Source organism: Cyprinodon tularosa, unplaced genomic scaffold, assembly GCF_016077235.1.
Source record: "Cyprinodon tularosa strain WSP-4 unplaced genomic scaffold, ASM1607723v1 ctg2, whole genome shotgun sequence".
Lineage (NCBI taxonomy): Eukaryota > Metazoa > Chordata > Actinopteri > Cyprinodontiformes > Cyprinodontidae > Cyprinodon > Cyprinodon tularosa.
Window position 1 is genome coordinate 1,313,003 of NW_024038733.1, and position 23,494 is coordinate 1,336,496.

The 23,494-nt window shown below is 37.4% G+C and overlaps 1 protein-coding gene across 6 annotated transcripts in view; it reads right to left on the minus strand.

The window, feature by feature from the left end:
• ddr1 (discoidin domain receptor tyrosine kinase 1) overlaps window positions 1-23,494 on the minus strand; it is a 72,627-nt gene that overhangs the window by 6,353 nt on the left and 42,780 nt on the right. For 3 of the 6 annotated variants that reach the window (XM_038284281.1, XM_038284279.1, XM_038284280.1), the window contains 10 exons: window positions 22,228-22,380; window positions 21,262-21,409; window positions 18,764-18,866; window positions 17,985-18,171; window positions 13,443-13,692; window positions 9,809-9,958; window positions 9,383-9,439; window positions 3,114-3,280; window positions 2,681-2,888; window positions 1,072-1,191 (listed from right to left, as the gene is read on the minus strand). In XM_038284281.1, coding sequence (XP_038140209.1) covers window positions 1,072-1,191; window positions 2,681-2,888; window positions 3,114-3,280; window positions 9,383-9,439; window positions 9,809-9,958; window positions 13,443-13,692; window positions 17,985-18,171; window positions 18,764-18,866; window positions 21,262-21,409; window positions 22,228-22,380 — 1,543 coding nt within the window. The remainder of the gene's footprint in view (window positions 1-1,071; window positions 1,192-2,680; window positions 2,889-3,113; window positions 3,281-9,382; window positions 9,440-9,808; window positions 9,959-13,442; window positions 13,693-17,984; window positions 18,172-18,763; window positions 18,867-21,261; window positions 21,410-22,227; window positions 22,381-23,494) is intronic. The other 3 variants (XM_038284282.1, XM_038284284.1, XM_038284283.1) reach the window with 3 other exon arrangements.

Genomic DNA, 23,494 nt, shown 5'->3' on the forward strand with positions numbered 1-23,494 from the left:
ATTTTTCAATAGAAGGTAACTTTAACCATTTTTCAATAGAATACTCAACAACATTTATTTTTTTTACTTTTATGTATTGGATAAAATAGAAACTTAAAAATAAAGATTTAAATTCACCTTTAGCTTCACGCAGACACCTGAAAGTTTGGGACTTAAAGCTTCTTATCACAAAAAAAAAAAAATGCTCTTTTTTGAAAATGTTTGGGGAATCATCCAAAGACAACTTAACCTCATTTGAAGTTATTATTGACAAGTTTTAAGATTTAGTTTTTGGGTAACGGCAGGTTTTCTAATTATCCCATTCATCCTCCCAACTAATCCTTTAGTCTGTCTTTAAAAGCTAGTTGTGCATCATGAAACATTTTAGTTTGAAACAATTAGTTAAATTTCAACAGGAGTGTGCATACAACCTATAAAGCCAATACATATTTTCTTTTTCTTTTTTTAAACGTTGTTTTTTTTTACTTTCTCATATAAACATATGGCAAGTCTTTCACTGAACATCTTATTTTTGTTTTACTCCACCCCCTTCATTCGCTCCTCTCAAATAACACATATTTTCTACTGTAACATTAAATATTTAAATGTTGGAAATTTCTATCTTCTTTGTGCCATTTAGGCTCATGGTAACACTGCAGAAAGTACTAACAGTGTTGCAGGTGGGTATACTCTTGACAATTATGTGAAATTTCGAAGTTAATCCAAAAATATATACCACTGAAAAGCTGTTGTTCTTGAAAGATTGGTCCTTGAACAAAATAAAGGTCAGTTTCTAAGATAGTTTGAATATTTTAAGCTGAAGATCCAAAACTTTGGTCTTTGCAGGAACTGATTCTGATGACAAATAAAAAAAATAACCATCCATATGAAAGTTTCTGTTTCATTAGAGCCCAAAGTATCCCTTTTAACAAAATGAAGAAAAGCTGTTTGTGATGAGTAAGAAAAAAGAAGGTAAGAAGGTAACATGTAGAAAAAGAGGATAAATGTTTAGGAGAAGAACTACTGCGTCTGCAGGTGAGTGTTGAAGCAGGGGATCCTGATGACAGTTCAGCCCAGTCTGAGGCTTCTTACCCTGGGGTACATTGAGGCTCTTTTCTGGAGCCTGGTTGACCTTGGTGACGACTATGGCTCTGGAGCCTTTTCTGTGATCTGGTAGGAGCACGTGATAGGCCGGATTGTTTAACAGCAAGGCTACGGGATCACAAACATATAGAACGAGGTGGGGTGTACAAAACAAAAATTATAACACACAACAAAACAGAATCATGACAGTGTTAGCGTGTCTTCGTCTATACAAGCAACGATAAGGGTTTGCATTCTGAGCACGGGAAAAAGAGGAACATCTCAGTAACAGGCATGTTAAAACAGCTCAAGCCACATTAAAAACTGTCTGTTTGGGATGTTTGTTACTCTTGTTATTTCACTCACACAGGCGCCTAGTAAAGATGGCATGCCAACCTCCTGAGGAACAATGCAAGCAAAGGAATGCATTTTTTCCCCTTAATCCTAGCTTCTCCTCCCTTTTCTTCCCGTTCCTCAGAACAATGGCTCTTTTGTGCCCTCTCTAGACTGTGCATCTTCTTGTAAGCAGTATTCCTTACAGAATGTTTGATTTGATTTACTTTTCTTTGGCATAGTGGAATATATTGTAACACCACTGTTTTCTTGATAAGCACGCTACATCAAGCCTATTTTCTTTCTTCTGCTGTTTTCCGTCTCTAAATAAGTTTGCAAAAATACAAACACAGGCATGCAAACTAAGCAGTGTGGTAAAACCCACAAGCATGAGTAAAAAAAAATGTAAATACGACTCATATGGAAGGTTGGATTTATGTCACATTTTCTGCTTATTTATTACCATCGCTGTGCAGTTGATGACATGTTTTACTTATTCCCTTAACTGTCAAAATTTCACTCGTTTTCACTCGTTTTCTGTCCATCCTAGTGTCGAACAGTGTCAACATCATTTGCAGTGTAGTGTTGCCGGTGGGACAGTTAAATGATTATGAGCACTGTAATTTTTTGTCCATATCAATGTTTTTATTTTATTCAAAGCTCTTTTATTAAGGAATATAAGTATTTCATGTTGATATTTTCTTAAACTGTTTTTCAAAATACATAACGTTTTTCTCTAGACTGGTGCATTTGTGAATTCCCCTTGATGCAGTCTGTGGGGGCTGCTTGTGCGTATTTCAAAACAAACTGATGCTTCTGCTGTCATGTCAAATGATCTGGGTTATGACGACATTTGTTTATGTTTTCAGCTTCGGAGGATATAATATAACCATACTGAACATTTTTTTTCTATTCATTTCGACTTTAATTCCATCACTATTGAATGATGAGTTTTTCATTTGTAGATACATCAATAAAAAATGCTTTGTTTAATATATTTCTATATGATGTATGTGATGCATAAAGCCGGACAACATAAGCTTGACATATTTGAAAGGGACTAATGGATGAAAATGGCCCCAAACTGCAGTGGAAAGTGCAAAAACCCGTCTAGAAAAATATCACTCCTCAGGAGAAAACAGTGAAACAAAAATGATGACTTGTGACTTTGAAAGAGCAATTTATTTCTAATTATTTACGTTCTAACCCTGGCTTTTATGCTGACTTAGAAAGAACAAATTTAAAAGCTAAGGTAAGCAACATTAAACAACTGTTTGTGACTTACTGGTGCTGTCCCTGTGGTCTCTGGGCCGGATGAGAGCGCTGGGCTCCTGATATTCCCCCTCTCCGTCTCTATCGTGGTCCCGGTCATCAGGGAAAGTGTGTATGCGCTGGTAGCGGCTAGAGTAGCTGTGTGTGTTATTGATGACCACGTTGTCTGAGGGGACGGACAGATGGACTCGGAGCTCGGAGCTGGAAAGACTGCCTTGGGCCTGAGAGGCAACATGAAACAACAATTAGGACAGATGGACGATCAAAATTCTGGAGATGAATTTTAATCTTTGACTGATTAGCAGCGATTATAAATCCAGATGGAGAAGGGCTGGTTCACTGCTAGAACAATACCTGATGCATTATTTTAGAACTGAATCAGAAAAACTAAAATATTTACACTTAAAAAAAAATTGTATGATATCAAGGTTTTATATTTAACCCACCTTCCCCAAAATCTTTTTCCAGTACTGCCTCCAAAGAATCCCAACTATAACAGCCAGCAGTAGCAGAATGATGCCCACCAGGCAGCCAATCAGAATAGCCGTGTTACTTCCATCATCTTTGGCTACAGGAAGTCCTGCCCTCGGAGTAATGCCAGCAAACTCACGTCCTGTGAAAAAACAAACATGATGAATGTTAACTTGTTTTATCTTTATTATTAGGAAAAATAATTCACTGCTTTTACGTTCCAACATTTTCAGACAAACACATTTCAGCTGAAGAACTCATAAAATGTGGGAGGATGTGCTTGAAAGTTACATTTATTAACAATCACAGCATTAGTGAAGCGCTTGCATGCATGTGACCTTCCACATAATTTGACCACACTCAGTGCAGATAATCTAAGAGAAATTAAACTCTTTAAAGGGGGGTCTGAAATCAAACCATACTTCTGTTAATAATCGCTTTACCTTCCAAGGCTGAAGGTTTAAGTATAAAAAATAATAAAGAGGTGGTTATGTCATAGCAAAAAGAAATCTATATAGTGCAAATGGTACACACTTCATGTAAAATATTTACATTTATTGATGATTTATGTGAAAACTTTATAATCCACGTACAAGATGTCTAATAAATTATTCACATTTTTCATAAACATAGGTTTGATGTTTAGAAAGTTAGCTTGTTCACATTTAGATTAATGTAAAATACATTTTAGACATCCCCACATATGCAAAACATAAATTATTATTAATTTTTTCCAAACCATTGGGAAAAGAAAGAATTGCCTGAAAGAATTAAACATTTTTTGTATACAGATAAAATCATTACTATCCACACATGAAGGGATAGTAATCTTTTAGCTAGATGTGAAGAAGCTGTATTTTTTAAAAGCATCAGTAACAATCCTAGTCATTTTTGACTATTTCTGTTTCTCTCTATCAGATTCCTTAAAATGTTGTTTTTTTCCTGCTGCTGAGAGTCTCTGTTTCAACCTTTTTAGGATTCATATTTTTAAATTGATATTTTTCCAAGAAAACGCCCACGCACAGCAGATTCATTCCATCAGCTAACATGTGATGAATCCAAGCCAAGTCCTGCCCTCCTTTTCAGGTTTGTGCATATCGTCTATGGTTCATCCACATCAAAAAGTTGTAGATCTATTCAAACCATCTAATCTCTCTTCATAAGCTCCACATCTATAACATTAACAGTATGCGTTCTATTGAGGCGTCTCAGTGAAACTTTACAGTAATCCTCCACCTGATAATCATTTTACGGCATGCAAAGTATAAGATTGGTTTGGAAGTTTAATGTAATAGAGTGAAAGTGGTGATCAAAGGAGACAAATGACAAACAGGATGACACCTGAGGTTTGTTTTACTCCCATTCAAACAAATGTCCTCAGGCACTTCCTTGATCATCATCCTGCCACATTTATATGATAGCGGACAGCCTGCTTCAGAAGACTGTGTTTCTGCTGCACCTTTGTTCCATTTTTCACTATTGTTTGAAAGCCTACATGTAAGTGCTTCAGTCCTGTTTTATGAGCCACTATAAGTGAGTTGTAGTGTATTTCTTTGCAGATAGAAATTCTCATATTTTATTACAGTTGTTTTGCCTTTTAGGACATACTATCTGGACAATAATCCATGGACTGCACATATGTGTGCAACCGGTTTACAAAAGTAATGCCAGTGCTGGGACCATAAATTTAATTAAATTGCTGTCTTAAATTTCCAAACACATGCTAGGCATAAAGAAAATGTGGGCTTTAGCATAGAGTATGTTGCCACATTCTCTGCAACTCTGGTTGTGTGAAGGTTTGGGAGTAAATGCGCCTTCAAGTCTAACCACAGAAAAACAATCTGGAAATTATGATTTAGCTCCGTACATGGTTTTATTCTGTAAATTAGTTTGTTTACGGATTCATCAAAACGTTATGATGCATTGCATGACAGCTTGGAATTTGGACATTCCCCTTTTTAGCTCTGGGAAAATGAAAGAAAAACCTCAAAGTATTTTCTCCTAATCTTGGTGTCAATATAAAAAAAAAGTTTTTTGTAATGAAACTTCTGAATTTCATAATTTCCATAAGGTCTATTAAAATACGACATTCCCCCCTAGTTCAAATGCTGCAGGCCCAACTCTTAGCCAGCAAGGATACAGTCGCTTTCAAAAGCATCTCATTTTGAAGTAGCATTTTAAGTTACAGACTAACACAAAAAAGTTGAACAAAAATAATGTCTGGACTCAATGTTTTCAAAATAAAAATCTAAGATGTTTTACCATATTCATTTTTTTAAAATTAAATCTAATCTTGTACAACAGGAAGTCTCCTAATTAGTAAAATGAGCCCTCCAAATTTTAATATTATAAGTATAAATTTGACTCTTCTGTTAGGACAAGAGAGGCTTGATACAATAAGTAAAGGTCAGGGATAAAACAATGTCTGAAATTTTAAATATATAACAAATTACTGCGTAATCTATGGTTTAAATGCAAATCTACCAAGGCATGGTCATCTTACTAATAGCTAAGTAAAAATGGAGTAAGAAAAACAAGAGAGAGGAGCAGGAGAAATCCAAAGCACTGGTGGAAGAAACTGCCAGCAAGACAACTAATTGACAAACACTCAAATATGCACTTTAAGGCATATTTGGGTGTTTTGGAACGTCATTTTGGGGATTGTTCTTTAATCAAAAGGGGAAAAAAAAGAGGCAGCAACAAAACTACAAATGCACATAACCCTGATCACATAATCCACACAGCTAAACATGGTGGCCGCTGCATCGTGTTGTGGCTAAGCTGTTATGCAGCAGGGAAATTGTAGAGGATTAGAGTTGATGAAAAGATGGATGGAGCTTAACACAGTGGGATGATTTAGATCATGTTTTAGAAAAGTCTATTCAGTCAAAGTCCTGACTGGCAAAACCACCAACAGTTAGTTATTGGGATTTACTTTCCAGTCTCTACATATAAAGCTGGTAGAGCCATATCCTGCAGGATGTGCAGCTGTAACTGCAGCAGAAAGTAAATCTATGATGTTCTGAACTCAAATGCAGACCACGCCCTTCTGATTCTTACTAATGAGAAATGTGTCCTTTTAGTTCCACATTACAGTGTAAAGCACTACTCTGTTATTGGGCCTCCAACTTTGCTTATGCCAAGTCTGACAGACTGGAGGCATGCACACAATAGAATAGAAGAGCATTAGAGGTGCTTGGCACATAGTGTGCTGAGGCATATTAAAGACTATAAAACCTTACTTCACTTATTCATATCCTTTCTTTATCATGTCTGTCTGTCTCTTCATCCATCTTTGATTCAAAAACATTCTTCTGTTTTTCATAGTCTAAGAATTAACTTTGAGAGGCTTGTTATTAAGCATGGATGCATTGTCTTATTATGGGCTTAATTTTTAATATTTATATAAACAGTTTATTTTGATAACAATTTAAAATACATCTTCAGCAGTGTTTCTTTGATGACTTTCAATTCAAAATAGGAACAGTGGCAATCTCTCCCGATATCAAAGGCTCTGTGAGAAGTGAAAGTGTATTCAATTTTTAACACGGTTATTCTCCATGTAGGCCACTGTGCTTTATTTGAAGTTCTGAAACACAGCGTGCTCATACTCTATATTCTCTGCTATGTCACGTCTCCACATATCATAACTAATCATGGTGGGCTGCGGCCATTTTTTGGCCCTGGTATTTTTTGAAGACTTTTAGAAGACTCCAATGTGTGCAGCTGCAAATCCTCAATAAATAAATAAAATAAGAAGCCACAACAGGAACCAATACTGCTGCCAACTTTTCCTTTTCTCAGTTATAGAAAGCATTCCTGGATCAGAGCTTCAAATTCTCTTTGTGTGTATGCCCTTTCTGCTCAAACTTTCATTTGATTGTGGCAGAAGGCCATTTATGCTGAGCCTGATTTTACCTGAGGGGAGTTTCACTCTACTATCACCACATGCATTCTCAGTATGAGGCATTGCTGCAAAGAAAATAACACAATGCAAGCCGCCTTCAACTGCACATTTTAATCCAGGAGGATTGAATTCTGTAGGTCAACGACTAGATTCAATCTGCTGGGTGTCTGTTGAACAAGTATGTTAAAAATTGCAGATTTCCAATGTTTATTTTAACAAACCAGATTCAAATTATTACAGTTCAGTAAAAAATATATTAAGCAGCCCTCAGTGAAAATCATCTGGGCTGAAGCAGAGAAACCTGCAACATAGAGACCCCTGTGGACCAAATATAGACACTCCTGCCTTATAAATACTGACCAATCAAGTATGATTTGACAAAGCTGACTCTACAGTAGCTTGAGATGATAAATAAAACTGATTTGATTTAAAAATAATTTATGCTTCTTTCATCTTAAGGGTATTTCTCTTTAGAAATGTAACTTAGGTAGAAGTAGACAAACATCCTCTTAATTCAGTTATTCAACATTTAAATTATTCTGCAGCTCTGAGTGTTCATCCACTGTGTGGGTTTGTGTATATATAACCAGAGCAGGGAAGAGAGGGAGTCACACACCAGCAAAGATACAGCAGGCTTACTCAACATCTGATAGGGATTGTCTGCTTGAATATGCACCATAACCCTGAGCCTCCCATACCCCACTGCTTAGGGAACAGGATGCCAGCGTGCCTCCTCCTCTTCTTAGCAGCTTTGTAGTCAAGTAATCAGAACCTAGTCTCCTTTTCTTTTCAATGTCAGCTGAGACATGTTTGATGCATGAGGGAAAAACAGCTTTCCACTGGACTCAATTGGCTTTGTGAAACCTGCACATAAACAAATTATTTTATAACTAGGAAAGTCTAAAAAAGTTTGAATGATGTGGAAAAGTATTCATCCATTCACCTTGGCTTTTTATGTCGCACTTAATTGTCAACATTTATTAAACTATTTTAAATAGAAGACAAAAATCGCTTAAGAAAATAAAAGTTTTCAAATATTGATTTCATTTATCAAAGACAAACAAATCTGTCTTTGTGAGAGAATATAACTGCCTCCCTTGTTAAAGCAAATGTTACATTACTAAACAAATAAGTGTCAAGCTAAAGTTTTTAAGAACATCAAACTAATTTCATTATTAGGCAAAGAAAACAACAGTTAATACAACACAAAATACCATTTTTAGTATTAAGGAAGAGAAAAAAAATCCAACTATTCTCAAAATCACTGTTTTAACTATTGTATATACAGGTCAGTTTAAGCTCATGTAAATATTTTCAAGAATACCTTAATATTAATTTGATTTAAGATTTTAAATTAAAACTATTTTTATGTTATTCTTCTCAATATTTGGGAGCAAACAATTATTGTGAGCAAAATTCATGGCATAAGCCTTTATGTTGATCAGGTAATTCAATTTATTGTATTTCAAGATATTGTGAAGGATCAGGCAGAAGGAGAGGCTGAGGGACAAACCAACTATGTTTTTTGTTCTACTATATTAATAACCCAACAGTTGCTTCAAACATTTACCCACTAGTTATCTGTTAAATCTCTTTAAATAGTGGAAAAGCAACTTTACATTTTTTTTTTAAGCTTTAAGAAACTGTCATGTTCGTTTACATCCTGGGGGCTAAGCCCCTCCCCTGATTCCTAAAATCTACTGATGCTGTACAATCGCTGCTTTACATTGCAACCAAGTGTCATACCCTCCATGTCATCCCATAAAAAGAAATAATAAACCACTTTAAATAAATGTACATATGCATAACATCCTTAAATACACATTTAGCATCAAGTGTTTTAAAAATTAGTCTGTCAAAACAGAGGAGAGTCCCTGCATCTCTTTGGCCCTCTATGTCTGTGTCCCTTGAACATCATGCGGGTAATAAATAAACCTAGACAAAGCCATCCAACCGCATCCAGTAAAAAGTACAAAGCAGAATACATGCCACAGAAAACCATTTCCAGCTCTTTTTATTTTTTTAGAGGCTGTTATTGTTTAGCAGTGTCGAATAAAGCCAGCTCGCCAACAAAACATGCAGTTTGTGAGACCACAGGAAGCCAAGATGTTATTGGATGCAAATATAATTTACTATGGCTGCGTTAGAGTTGTTTCCTCAAGCTATTTATCTTCAAGATCCTGTCCCCCTAATCCCTGCTCCATTATTATACTGCAAACTGTCTACTTAGCACAGGGACGATTTTTTTAAGATACTGGAGGACAGCCAACTTAGAGGAAGTCGATTTTCCTCTGTGGCTTTTTTAAAGAGATTTTCCTTTGGTGCGCTCTCTCTCACCTGACAGCGTCCAGTTACCAGTGGTGTCCATCACCAGGGTGGTGGCGTTTGGGGGTTCTGGAGGAGCGAGGGATGAACAAATGAGGAAAGCATGAGAGGAGAGATGATGAAGGCTCAAAGAAAAGGGATAAGGTGGGATTTTCATCCAACGTGGTGAATACAGTATTCATTTACATTCATGCTGGCTATTTGTGATGCCAAACAGCCTCTTACAATGATTTACCCTTTCACTTCAAGATCTCCAAAAGCACAATGAAATCTGGAAAATAATTTCTTAATACCCGGAGGAGTCTAGAGATTATCTTTCAGAGCTTTGACAAAATAAAATTGGCAAAAACATAAAGATGGCACAGAAACAATGTAAAGAGAGTAGAGAGTGGATGTCAAGTGACAATTAGAAGGTGGTGAGAAGCGGCTCAGACCTACCAGACGGCCCAGAGGTGCTGCTGAGTGAGCTGGGACTCCATGTGGGAGCAGAGGAGGTGGTGTTCACTGGAGGAGACGAACTAAGATCTGGAAACTTTGGAGGATTGTGAAGAAAAGAATTTTGGTCTGTCCCATCCTCCTCAAACGGCTCTGGATATGCAAAATACGAAAAATGAAAAAAAATTATTAATTACAGAAATATTTCCTGATTATGCCACAAATATTACTTTTTAAAGATGTTTGCAAGGAAATTGGAGGTTTATTCCTAAGTTTGATAAAATCTTTTCCTATTATTACTTTTTTTTGATTATCCACTGTAGTATTGGGAGGTACCCCCATCAGCAATTCCTTCTAACTGGTTTTGTCGCTGATGGAGCTGGTGAGGCAGCAGCTCCATCACTTTAATATGAAGACTACGGCAGCTCTCGCCTGAAGAAGCTGGAGGAACAGCTTTAGATCGAACAGACCTTTAGATCAGCAGTCATAGCTTAAATCACTCTGAAAGAGCAAAACACTTTCAAGGGTTTGTTCCCTATCTTTGCTAGATGAAACTATTATTATTAAGTCATAGATAAATAAAGGTTTTGGAAGTGTTGGTACCCTTTTTCTTTAAGTTATCGTAAGGACATTTAGCCGATTGTTAGTTTTAAATTACCCTTGCACCAAAGAATGTTATTTTAAAATTGAATAAACCAAATTATCGTGATTTTCTTTGTTTTAAACGGACGGCACAAATCATCATAAACATACAAACATAGTAGAGTCTGGCAGATTTGCTTATGAAAAGAAAGGCTCTCTATTCTGTAAATTCTTTATGCAGATTTTTATAGTTTTCATGATAAAGACAAGAGTGTTATTTTCCTAAAGTTAGATTGAGTTCACTCCCTCTTTTGTAAATGGTTGTACATTTAGTCAGATTTAAAGCACCTGATTCTGATTTTTACTTAAAACTTTTTGTTTTATGTGGTTGAGTTACAAGGCTTTCTTTAAATCTATTTCAATCTAGTTTGAAACAATTATTAAACACTATATTTAGCAAAAATATCCCCCTATTTTAATCTTCAACAATCACCTGACCTCCTAGGACATATTTTTTTACTACTCTTGAATTGTGGCAAGTAAAATATCTCCAATATCTGCAAATGGCCAATAGTCCACATTTAGGATGTGCCTGATCAGTTCTCATTGATTAACACACGTAGAGACTGCCATTTTTCATTTTAGTGTTTCTACTCACCTCGAATGTAAATAGAAACCTTGGTGTTGGTATAATTTGAATGTCAAAATTATAGATTTCTTCTCAAACACAACCCTTTTGTAAAATGTCACTAACACAAGTAGATGTGAAAGAAAAAGTGCATCTGTGGTCACAGCTGGACAAAAGGACTTCATCAGCTTAGAACCAGTCTTTCTAATCAGGAGGTGATGGATTTCCTATTGACAAGAATGATGGATTGCGTTTGCTCACTATCTCACGAGCTACCATCGGTGTTGTAGCTCACGTACAGTGACTGAATGCTCACAGCAAGCGGGTGTGCAGGAAGGGATTGTTTCTGAGCGCTGATAGCAGTGAAGATAAAGGATTAGGTCATGTGGATGATTTAACTCAGTCGCGACTGAGTTAAATACCTGGATGGAGCATATGAGGCATACAGGAACAATCATCCACCTTGATGATTGCATTTGTATAATTTACTCATTAGAGCTAAATATCTTGCATCTACAATTATCCGTTTATTTTCAGACAGCAGACAGGCTTTAATGGACCCGATTTCAGTCTGGAGCCATTATTCTGGCATTCACACAGTTTTACAGCAACATTTCATTTCATCACCTTTATGATTCAAACCGACAAACTAGACTCTGCTGGGTGAAATCTTTCTTGCACTTGACTTTGTGAGACTGCACGGCAGCTAGATTATCACATCGACCCTGACACAATGAACAGCTTAAGCAGCCAAGGTTATCTCAGTTACAGTGCAGATAGGTACACCTGACTCCTGGGCAGAAAGTATTTATTATACTTCAGATACGTTGAGGTAAAAACGAAAAAGAAAGACAGTGGAGGTTAGAAATCTGAAACTTTGACTTTCATAAGAAGTGTATAAAAATGTGCCAGCATGGTCATATTAGCGTACATGAAGAGACAAACCATACCAGAAGGACTATTTGCAAATTGTTTTTTATTAGAGATACTAAAATGTAAATGCTGGCAGTAGAAGCATTCTTCTGACAGAGGAACTATTAGGAAACAACTCGTAAATAACCTTCCACTCTGGACCTCGGCTCTTTTTTCCTAATATGTGTTATGCATATAATGATATGCATAACTTATGTTTGTAATTGTTCTCTACTTTGTTGATGAAGAACCTCATGTGTAAAAACATCCAAGCCTGCTGTGCAGCTGCAGCCCTGCATATAAATGTAAGCTCCTTTGAGTCCACTGCATTTTTTTATGTTTCAAGAATAAATGCAAACAAGGGTATGTTTATAAAATAAATGATTTTTTTTTTTTTAACCATGGATTTATGCAAAATACCCTTATGATCAATTGTTTAGTCTATCTAACAATGTTCAACCCTATTATATAAAACTCAAAGTTGTGATTGAGGCAATAGTTTTAGTTAATTTTATTTTGAAAGGCTGGCATTATGGCGTCTTTAATGCCAGTTTTAGCTGTGTAATAAAATATCATTTTTCAAGAGATTGCATTTCTTTTATTTTGGAAGAGTAAAGCAGCTACATTGGTATGATTAGTAGTTTAGTTACATGTATGTAATGTAATTCTAACTTCTTATATATAATGATTTCTACCAGACCAGACCAACAACAATCAACAATTTTAAGCATGTTTAAACTATCAAGTACTGATTATTTCCCTTAAATGGCAGCCTAAGGCAGCTATTTGAATACCCTGTTAATTCTGAATTCTACATGGGTGTTATTTTTAAAAGCCAACATTTTTAAAATCTGTCTGAGCTCCATCAGTAATACGGAACAGACAAAACCATAAAATTGTATCAAATAATAATCCTTTTGTTTTAAAGGGTATCTAAAAATTTCATTTGGAAATTCTAACCCTTTTTATAGCAGTAATACAGCATTAAGAACCTGAAATTTACTCATGTACATTAATTTATGAGAATGCAGCCTTTTATTTTGAAGAGTGGTTTTGGGAACTGAACCAATCTCTTGAATGTTTCAGCTCAGACTGAAAAATTCACTTTTTTCCTTTTTGCCAAAATTATTCAACTTAAGTTTCATCTTAACGCCAAAAACTGGTGAAATCTTGGATCTTATAAGAGAGAAAAAATGTAATGTAAAGCTTTTCAGTTTTTGCTTTTTTATTTACATATTCAGATACTTGACCTTGACTTGTTTTCAGAGTTAGAGAAAAAGTGGAAAACAAAATATATTTAATATGCAATAGATTACCTTAAAAGATTTGAAATAATAGTTTGTAGTCAAACCTAAAATATTTTCACCATGGATTTTTCTTGGAAATAATAACAATATATAAGATGTCAATATATCTATGATGCAAGAGCAAATTTTGTGCAGGCATATAATGGCCCAGAACCAGCAGGGGAGCCACTTATCTCAAAATGTAAAACCAACAGATTCAGTTTCCTACCAGAGAGGAAGGAGATCTCGCTGATGAGCAACCAGCGGTCTGCAAAGAAGAATTTGCAGCGGAGGATCTGAGCCAGCCGGCCGCCGAGCGGCAGGGAGATGGGTCGTGAAGAGGGGTCCTTCAGATCTTCTAGGGGAACAGGCAGTGCGAGTGCAGGAGAAGACCAGGGCTGCAGGAGGCCAGGCTTGAAAAGACACTCTACTTTGCTGAAGACTCGCACGCCCTGCGTGTGGCGGTTGTTACTGTGTACCTAGGAAAACGGCACAAGCATGTTTTCAAGAGAAAAAAATATTCCGTTCAAGATAGGGATCAAGAGGGATAGAGATGCATTTAGGAAATCTACCAAGTACGTATGTGAATTAGCTTCAATATGTGGCAAAGTATGGGATGTTTATTATTCATAGTGAGTAGAGAAGCTGGAAAAGATCAAATTAAGAAACTAAATTAATGACACATTTCCATTTTGTTGAACTATAATTGCTTTGGCATTAAAAGCACAGAGCGGGAATACAGATGAACAAAATAACCAAGGGGGAACACAGGAAGGAAAGTCACTAGATATGTTTACATGAACATTATTATTTAGAATAAAGACCGACGTGTCACATAAACACAGGGATTAGGAGAAATGATTACATTGAGCTCAATAGGATTGATTTTATTTTTTTTTGATTGAGAGGTGCATAATCCAATCATGTCCATTTAAAGCAATTCTTCCAATCATTTAATTTGGACTGGGGCAAGACCTGCCTGCACTCATGTGGAAGAAACAGGCAGCACAGTTAAAGGTGGGGTATATGATCCTGGATAAACGGTTCCTGCCAGCTACATTTTTGAAAATACACACCTTCAGCCCACCCCACGAAACCACGCCTCCAAATTACATGAACGCGCCTGCTGTCAGTCGAGAATGTTCGGATGTTCCCGAGAACGAGAAAGAAACAGGCCGAGACCTCGCGAGTGCACGTGACTCGGGATGAGGCGAGAAGCTCATGTCTATTACTAGCTAACCACAACATAACAGGCTAACTTCCATGATGGCGTCGTCTTCTCCTAGTACGGTAAGAGTGTTGAACAATTCAATATGGTCGTAAACAAGTTGTCACGGTTGTCATTTCAAGAAGTATTGATTAGGGTGACCAAACGTCCGTATTTCCCGGGACATATCCGTATTTCACGTCCTGTCCCGGGCGTCCCGGGTTTTTTTTAGAAAGTGAGGAAATGTCCTGATTTCACTGCGCACGACGCTCCGTGTGACGTAATCCCTGAGCCGTGTCAGTGCAGGCAGCCCTGTTCTTAATCAGAGGCTCTGTTCAAAAACCTGGGCTGCATCCTCCAAGGACGCGGTCTACCTAGACTGGACCCTTCGAAGTCCTTGAAAATAAGGAGACCACAAGAGTTCTGTCTGTAAATTCGAACAGGTCCTCCCTTCAGCGGCACTTGGGGGGGGGGGGGGGGGTCACGAGTCTGTGAACGCGCAGGGGGGAGGGGTGGGGAGAGCTCAGAGCTGACGGTTGATGGGCGTGCCAGAAACCAGTAGAAGTAGGGATGATAGTTACTTCTATTGGTTTGCGTTTTCCTCTGACTACGCCCTCTACACTGGACTAAAAGATTTCGTTTTTTTTCCAAACATTCTATCTCAGTTGGCGCAATGGGCTCGTGAGGAGGTTTTCAATCAGTATGGTAAAAACATGCTCCAGAAAACATCACATACCCCACCTTTAAAGCACCTTCAACCAATCTAAAAACCTACAGAAAACAGTCAAAACCAACACACTACTTTGTTCATTTTATCATTTTTCTTTCCTTAATGGGTGGAAGACCTTGTTGCAAGTGTTTTTTTAATACTGACATTTCAACAACTATAACTAACTCAGATTCATTATTTGAAATTATTTGGACACACACAGGAAAAAAATGTCTCATTTTTGTTTTGAATGCAAAACCTTTTTCAGTTGTCATTGGATTCGGCTTTTGCTTCAGTTTAGCTGCAGGAACGCTAATATTTTAGTTAGAGGAATATGGGTTAGCAGAGAAAATGTTTTGGTTAGCTGTACTTTCCAACGCTGGTTATTCCAGTTTTCACTCAGGTTTTCCAAACAATTTGTATATCTTCCTAGATTTTTGGGCTTAAAAAGAAATGAATATTAGCTAAAATGGGCGTCAGAAGGTTTCAGCTTTACAAAAAAAAAAAAAAAAAAAAAAAAACTGTAGAGAAGACATCAATCACAGAACTCAATGAATCTCTCACAAGCCCTAATATATGAGGCTGAGAGAATAGGGAGGAAGTTTAGAAGATGAGAAAAGGATGTCGATGGTAAAAGGAGTAAGTGAGAGGTCAAAACTTAAGATCAGAGGAGGAAACCAAGAAGGAAAATGGTGGATTTTATTTTTCTTTAGAGATAGAGGAGTTAAGAGTAGAGGTTGCCTTGACAGGCTGGCTGTTAACCTCACACAGTGCAGGAGCGGTCATGCTAATCTAATCCACATGTTAACGCTCACACACACACACACACACACACATAAGATGCAAGACGTCCAGCTGCACCAGATGCTCTGATGACGTGTATGCAGCGTATCATGGCTGTACGACTGTAACAAGTAAATGACTACTCCGTTAGGGAATACAGCATACAATGACCTGCAAAAGGTTTTTTTTTCCCTTCTTTTTTTTTAAGGAAAAACTCTGAATATATTATATTTCACTTTTTTTTTAATCATAAATCCAGTCTCTATTAAGTATTGTCTCTGATCTTTCTCTTTAGTTTCAAATTCGCTGACAGAAATGTTTTAAAATATTCCCAAAAAGGATTGATTTGCAAGTTGACAAAAAGCAGACTCAAGAGTGCTGTGATTGTCAAAGGGTTAGAGAGCAGATTTCCCATTTGGGGGGGCTATTAACAACAGGTTAGGGAACTCTGTCCAGCAGAGACAAGTCAACCAAGATTTTGGTTCAGGTTCCCAGTCTTTATTTATCTGACCTGTGCGCCTGACATATCCGCTCAGTCAGGCAAGCATAACAGTGTATGTCAGCTGAGGTTAGTGTGTGAAAACCACAGGGGAAAATTCAGGAAAAGCTGTATAAGTCTAGGAAAAACAATAGAAATACTGCTGGGAGATATTTTAAATTGTAACTAAGGTAAAGTAGAACAATGCTTAACAAATGAAGAATGAAAAATCGGTTGAGTGTACGCTGAATATAATTAGATTTTTATGAGTAGTTTTTGGTTGTAAATTCACTTTTAAATATGTACGCTAGGAATTTGTTTCACCCAAGCCGAAATTCCAACCCCGGTCTAATGCAAAAACACAGTTATAACTCAAACTGGGTTGCTTCATATCATTATCTCCATGGTTGCTCCAAAAACTAACCCCAAAAGCCACACAGACGCACAAACCGACTGATGAAACTCGGTGGCTGCCAGAGAGACGAGCAGTGATGCACTGTCCTGCCAGAAACAATGGTGCATTCAAACTAATTAAACGGCCACAGAGCTATTTCAGTCAATATGAAGCTGGTGGCAGATTAACAAAGCTAAACACATTACAATGAAGCTGGAATATGGGAATCTCAAGGATATCTCAACCATGATCTAGAGAATCATTTAACACCAAGCAACTTTTACATTCACATCATACTTTGAAACTTTAGTTTTTAATATTTACTAATGAAAGTACATACAACCTAAAATATATCATTGAATTATATAACGGAAAAATTACATGTCAGAAAAGCTGATGTAAATTGGAGTTACACTAGAAAGTAAAAAACTTCATTAGAAGAGGAAAGACAAGCCTTCCATTAGTCATCTGGTGTTTTTGTTTTTGAACTAATGACTTCAGTTTATATAATCACTTTAATAGTCTGTGGTAGTTCTCCTCATGTAGTAGCCTGGACCATTTGGCCAGTGATTGGAGATGGATAATAGGATCTTAAAGTTTCTCATTAGCGATAACGGGTCAAAAATCAAAGAAATCTGACATTTTATTACAATTTTTTAAATGCAGCAAAACTAAGAATTTCCATAGTCCTTTAGCTCTAAAACACCAGCAAACATTGATGGACTTTGAAGGGAGATGAGGTAGCTAGGTTTGGAACACGTGTTTGGTGCATACATAAGGAAAATCTGATTCAAAACTACTGAAAGTCTCTGCATTATTATTTTTCAAAATGGAAAGGTATTGATTTTAGAGTATGTGCAAACCAGGCTGGAAGGCATTTATTTTTTTCTGTTGAACCCATCATTAGGAATCATTGATTTTAATCCAATTCAAAGCTAAATCAAACACAGCAAATTATTTTTCAGACCAAAATTGAATATTACAACAAAGTAAAACTATTCCAACTTAACTTTCAATAAAACCAAATAGATAATTAATTTTGAATCAAGTGAAATTCATTTTCATACCAGCGCATTTAATTTTAAATTATCCTGAAAAACTCAAAGTTTCTGATAGCAAAAGTTTCTGTCTATACAAATAGACCCGATGGTAATGTATTCAAACACCATAAAGGCAAAATTAAAATGTGTCCGTCCTCACCTGCATGCTGTTGAAGAACCTGGGCTTCTCAAAGTGGAACTCAATGTCCACACTGCCTTGCCCAAGGGCTTCCCGACTCCATCCAAGGTAATCGTACCCTGGCCACACCCGCAGCTCAGTAGTTTCTATAAAGTCATCTCCTCCTAGGACGCCATCACAAAGCTGGCCGAGGCCTCCAAACTGCATCCTGAGCAAACATTGCATCATTTCCATTAGATGAAACAGCAAGAGGCAAATAAAAGGAGCAAAACTTAAAGATAAACATGCAAAAACACATTAATGGCAGAAACACATCCCAGCTGCTCAATCCCAACAATCAGACCTCATCTCCCCACAGTATATGAGCCTTTGCGCCAAAATCTGAAAAGAAAACGTCTGGATTACATCAGAAGTGGCTGCTCTCTCGTTAGCAAAACATTTCAGCCCCATTAACTGCATTGCCTGTAAGAATGTGGACCCCTCAACCAACCCGAAATTCCTGGGTTACCCCTCATTGCCCACTGCCAAACACTATGGTCTGGAAACACGCCTCAAATCTCAGGGCGACAAAGGAAAATAATGACATCTCTAGATTAGGTGGAGAAAAAACAAAACACCTTTCAGGTTGAGCAGATGTGATAAGCACCAGGCATATTACATTTTCTTTCACAGTTTATTATATTTTGGCCCCATCTGAACATTTCCATAAAAGTTCAATCGGTGTGAGTTTATGAAGGCGAGTTACCTTCTACTAATAGTTAAAAGTTTAGACAGACAAGAGGTGCAGCAGAGTATCTTACCCCTGTTCGGTGCTCCCATCATAGGTAGAGTCGTTTAGATAGACCGGGAGGCCAGGTAAGTTCATGACGTGACCCACTGGAGCCGTGTAGGCGTTCAGTCCATCTGGAGAAACCAAACTACAGGTTACGAAACAAATTTTTTTAAAGAAAAAATGTTTCTTGTTGCTTTCTTTCTCAGACAAAACATACTTTACCTCTCATATCTTGCTTTTATTTTCTATACAGTAACAGCCTGTTAAGTGCTACAGTTCCAGCATTTAACTAAATTCGCTGTAAGCTAAAACATTTTGGCTTCCAATGTATTCAAATGCACGCTGTTGCTAGAATTAAACACTTTTTTTGTGCAAAATCTGACATAATTGCACCAATCAGGGCAGGTGGTCATCAGTGGTTAGTGTGAGGGGTGGAAAAGCGTATTAAACATGGTCATTTGAGTGCTTTTATGTTGTGTTTTCTTCTTGGGAAATTGTAAATGCAAAAAATCTGCTTTTTATCTGATTAACGTTTAACATTTGCTTTCTTACAATAAATTATTTTTTTCTTTCTTTTTATTAAGGGGTGTCGAACCCATTCCTTCTGTCATGTGACTTTCTTATGTGTCCCTTGTTCAAAATTTAAACAAAATGTCTGAATGACTTCATCAGTCTGCAGTCCAATTTGACAGAGTCCTGTTATTTACTTAACTATTACATACATGTATGCTAAAGCTGAGACATTTCTTTCAATGCCAGTATTATTATCAGTTTGAGCAACAGCAGCTCCTCTGTTGGATCGAACAACGGAGGTCAGCCTTCACTCCCAACGTGCATCAATAAGACTTAATTCTATCCCTGGTCACCTCTGATTCTCCTCTAGGCCACTCTTGAAAAATAATGACAGTAGTTGTACAATATAATTCATATTTATCACCACCTCTGGATCACTGACCTCCATATAAATGATGCAGTGAACTTTTTGCATCATTCATGTGTCATTCAGAGTAATTTGGTTTGGCCCCGACAGCAGTTGAAGAACACCGAGACCAAGAGCTGACACAAATGGTCAAGATTCCTCAGCTGTTCAAAGAGTTTTGATACCATGTACTCACACATAAAAAAAACCCCCAGCCCTTTCCAATTTAAAAAAAAATGCACATGCACGACCTTGTATCCGCTCCCAAGAGGAACGCCTATTAAGCGCGTGCGAGAGCATCCACAAGCCCATATCTCCTTGTGCACGCTCTGTTCAAAAGTTGTTGCTTGCATCGCTCATACAAGCTTATTTTCCAAAAGAAGATTTGCAATTTTTCCACTATGTCAGACTCACCACCGGTAAGTGAAAATGGGGACCAGAATGTATGATGACCTCTTATTTATATGATCTTATTTATATGACCTCTTATTTATATGATCCCTGGAATATACCTTTAAAATAAACACTATGAATGACCTTTTTTAAGACTTTTTTCAGAATTGTTTTCTGTCATAATGACCTTTATCAAAATTGTTGCACATATGTTTTTCTTTCAGCCCTAATAATGATAGACAAGGAAAGCTTCAGTTCACAGGCTCTTCCTGTCAAACTCAAATCCTCATCTTTGATATTAAAATTTCAACTTTGCAGACAGAAAAACGTAATGTTAAAAACACATTATAGCCACCTATCAGTGGTCCTAATGTTTTGACTCAGTGTGTTTTTAAATGTGTCCATGAAATAGCAACAGATGGTTCTTAGTCAGGAAAATGGGAGTAGAGCTCTTCATCTTAGGTCTGTTCATCACTGCAATTCATTAACCCATCTAACCTCTCCATTGTAACCAACAGCTGGACAGCGGGAGTGATACTGAAACTGGTATTGTTGATAATAACTCCTCACAGGGTATTTGCACTCTAGCACACGGATGACTGCCTTAGGGTAAGACAGTGTCTCTCTGAATGTTAAAGGAACACAAGAAGGAGCAGCCACCTCTGTATACTCGGATATGTGATTACATAAGAATGTATGGAAAAAAGGCTGGTATTCATTAGATTCTGCATAATCTGTGGCCTGAGGTTGAACCAAGTTGCTGCACCCCTGAGACCACTGTGGAACATTTCTTTTTTTTTTTTATAGAGATGCTCTCCCAGAAGGCACAGAGCAGGAACCGGGTCTCTTCGATTCACAGACAACTATGATTTACAGAGCACCCCGTTTTGTCTCTGGGAGGTGGATGGGGCAGGAAAGAAGATGAACCAGTCATAAATACTCAGTGTTGTGCTTCAGTAAAACCAACATCATTTATCAGACTGTGGCTTCTTTTCTCTGGGCGAATCCCTCAGAGGAGACAAAAACACGTCTTTGTAATCATTACCATCTGATATGAAATTAAATCTAAGGCGAGGGAAAACCCAGTCACCTTCAACATAAACTTATCTACATCTAGCAGCCATGCCTCAAATACACTGTCCAGAATGATAAGAAAAGCAAATAGCTTGTGTGTCTATGTGCTCTCCTTATGTCTCCCACATGCACATACTTACCATTCCACACACAACCGTAGAGCTCCACCCGAAGGCAAACACTCATCACCCGGTCAGCCAGGGGGTAAAACCGGACCATACGGGCTACAATTGGAGGGCCGAGGTCTTTCAGCACAATATCATAGGTGTTCTCATTACCTGACACCACCTAGAAACAGGGAGAAGCACCAATACTCAATGACATGCCACACCAATCTGACTCTCCCTCAGGGTGTCCCCCGTTAACTACTGGCTTCAGTTAATCCTGCCTGAAGGGTCAGTCTATTTCTATTCTGGGCATCATGAAGTTCTATTGATTTAAAAGGCATCTTTTCAGTTTCCAAAGAAGTAAACATTGGATGGATGGATGGATGGATGGATGGATGGATGGATGGATGGATGGATGGATGGATGGATGGATGGATGGATGCTTTAACATGTTCCAATCAGTCATTTTAAAGAATGAAAAGAAATGTCTGCAACAGTTGACCACCTTTTCACCACTAACATCATGTTCAAATATTTCAAAGGTCTTTGAATTGGATTTTAAATGATGACTGAATTTGGAGAACAAAGTGTGCGACTCCTCATCTTAACAGTACTTAATATGGGTCTAAATTCCCAGCCTATCTTGTAGCAGGGGATAATAACGGAGCTGGACCTATTGCCAAGGAGGGTACTGATCATATGCCAAATCCAAAAGCAATGACTTTATTCACACAAGATAAGGTTGTTGTTTTTTTTGCATTGATGGTCAGCCAGTAAACACAGAAATCTAGACAAAGATTAGGTGGTTGGTAAATAAAAAGGAGATGAATAAAACAGTCAGTTAAAGAGCATTGATATTCAACAGCCTGAAGACACAAATCGATTTCTCTACAATAATTGCACTCACCCTCAGGCTTTTTTTGACATTTACTTTCTTGCACTTCTGTACAGAGTTGCAACTCTCTTTCTTTAATGGTCGACATAAAGGAAGTGACTGACCTCTTGTCCCCAACGGTCCTTCCAGGTGATCCATTTCTTTCCGTCTCTGGAGTAACGGAGACGATAACTGCGAACAAACTCCTGGCCATGCCCATCAGCGTGGCGACCTTGGGTACCAACCAGAGCCAAAAAGTGGAGTTTGTGCAGGTCAATCTACAAGGAATACATCATTAAAACATGTCAAAAAACAAGTTATTTTTAAAAAGATTTCACAAATGGCATAAAAAGCTAAAATCTATAACCATAACCATTTCCAATTCTTCTTTTTTTCCTCCACCTGCCTCTTATTAAGCTCATAGGTAGAACAGCATGCCTAGATTTCCTTGAACAGAGATCCTTTGAATGTTCACCTCACCGAGTTTACTGATTTGTCTGACATCATAAACCAACTGTTTCTCATTTAGGAAGTAGGCAGAGTTGCAATGGATCAGTCAGAGGAATGCTGCCTTAGATTATGCTTTAAAAGCAAAGTGGGTTGCAAGGATTCTGGCTAAGCTGCTTTTTCTGGTGAATAACTTATACAGCTCTTTGCAAAGGTATTCACACATCCTAATCTTTTCCACATTGCCTCATGTTTGTACCATAAAACTCAGTGTCATGTTAGAGGACTTCACGTAACAGAAAAACAAAACACAAAGTGCATAAAATTGTGACGTCGAAGAAAAATAACTCTTGGTACTTTGAAATCTGAAAGCTGGCATGCAGTTACTACTCAGCCCTCATGATTCAATACTTTGTAGAAAACCAGACTCTCTGTACATACAACAGCACATTTTCATTGTATTTTTCATTCATCTTTGTTCTGTAAATGTTTAGACTGAAACAAATTTCTGCAGCTCAAGCAGAGTCACGCTGGATGAGAGCATCAGTGAACTTTAATTTCCAAGTTTCATTAAAGAATCATAATTTAACTTATGTCTGGACTTTGACTAGGCCATTCAGCTGTAGGTTTAGGGATGGTGCTCTCCTGCAAGGTGAACCTCAACCTCCGAGATGTTCATTATGATGATCATTACCTCAGCTGTAATTACTAATTTACTAATGTTCTCAATAAAACTCTTGCTCTTTTAGCTTTGACTTCAAAATTGTATATTACTACAATGGAACAGGTAATAGCACATAATCATAACAACATGAAAAATGAGCCAACCACGGGAAGGAAAAGTGGAGCATAAAAGGCATGTTTTGTTGAAGTCCACTGTTTACAGGTGCTGGTCATAAAATTAGAATATCATGAAAAAGTAGATTGATTTCAGTAATTCCATTT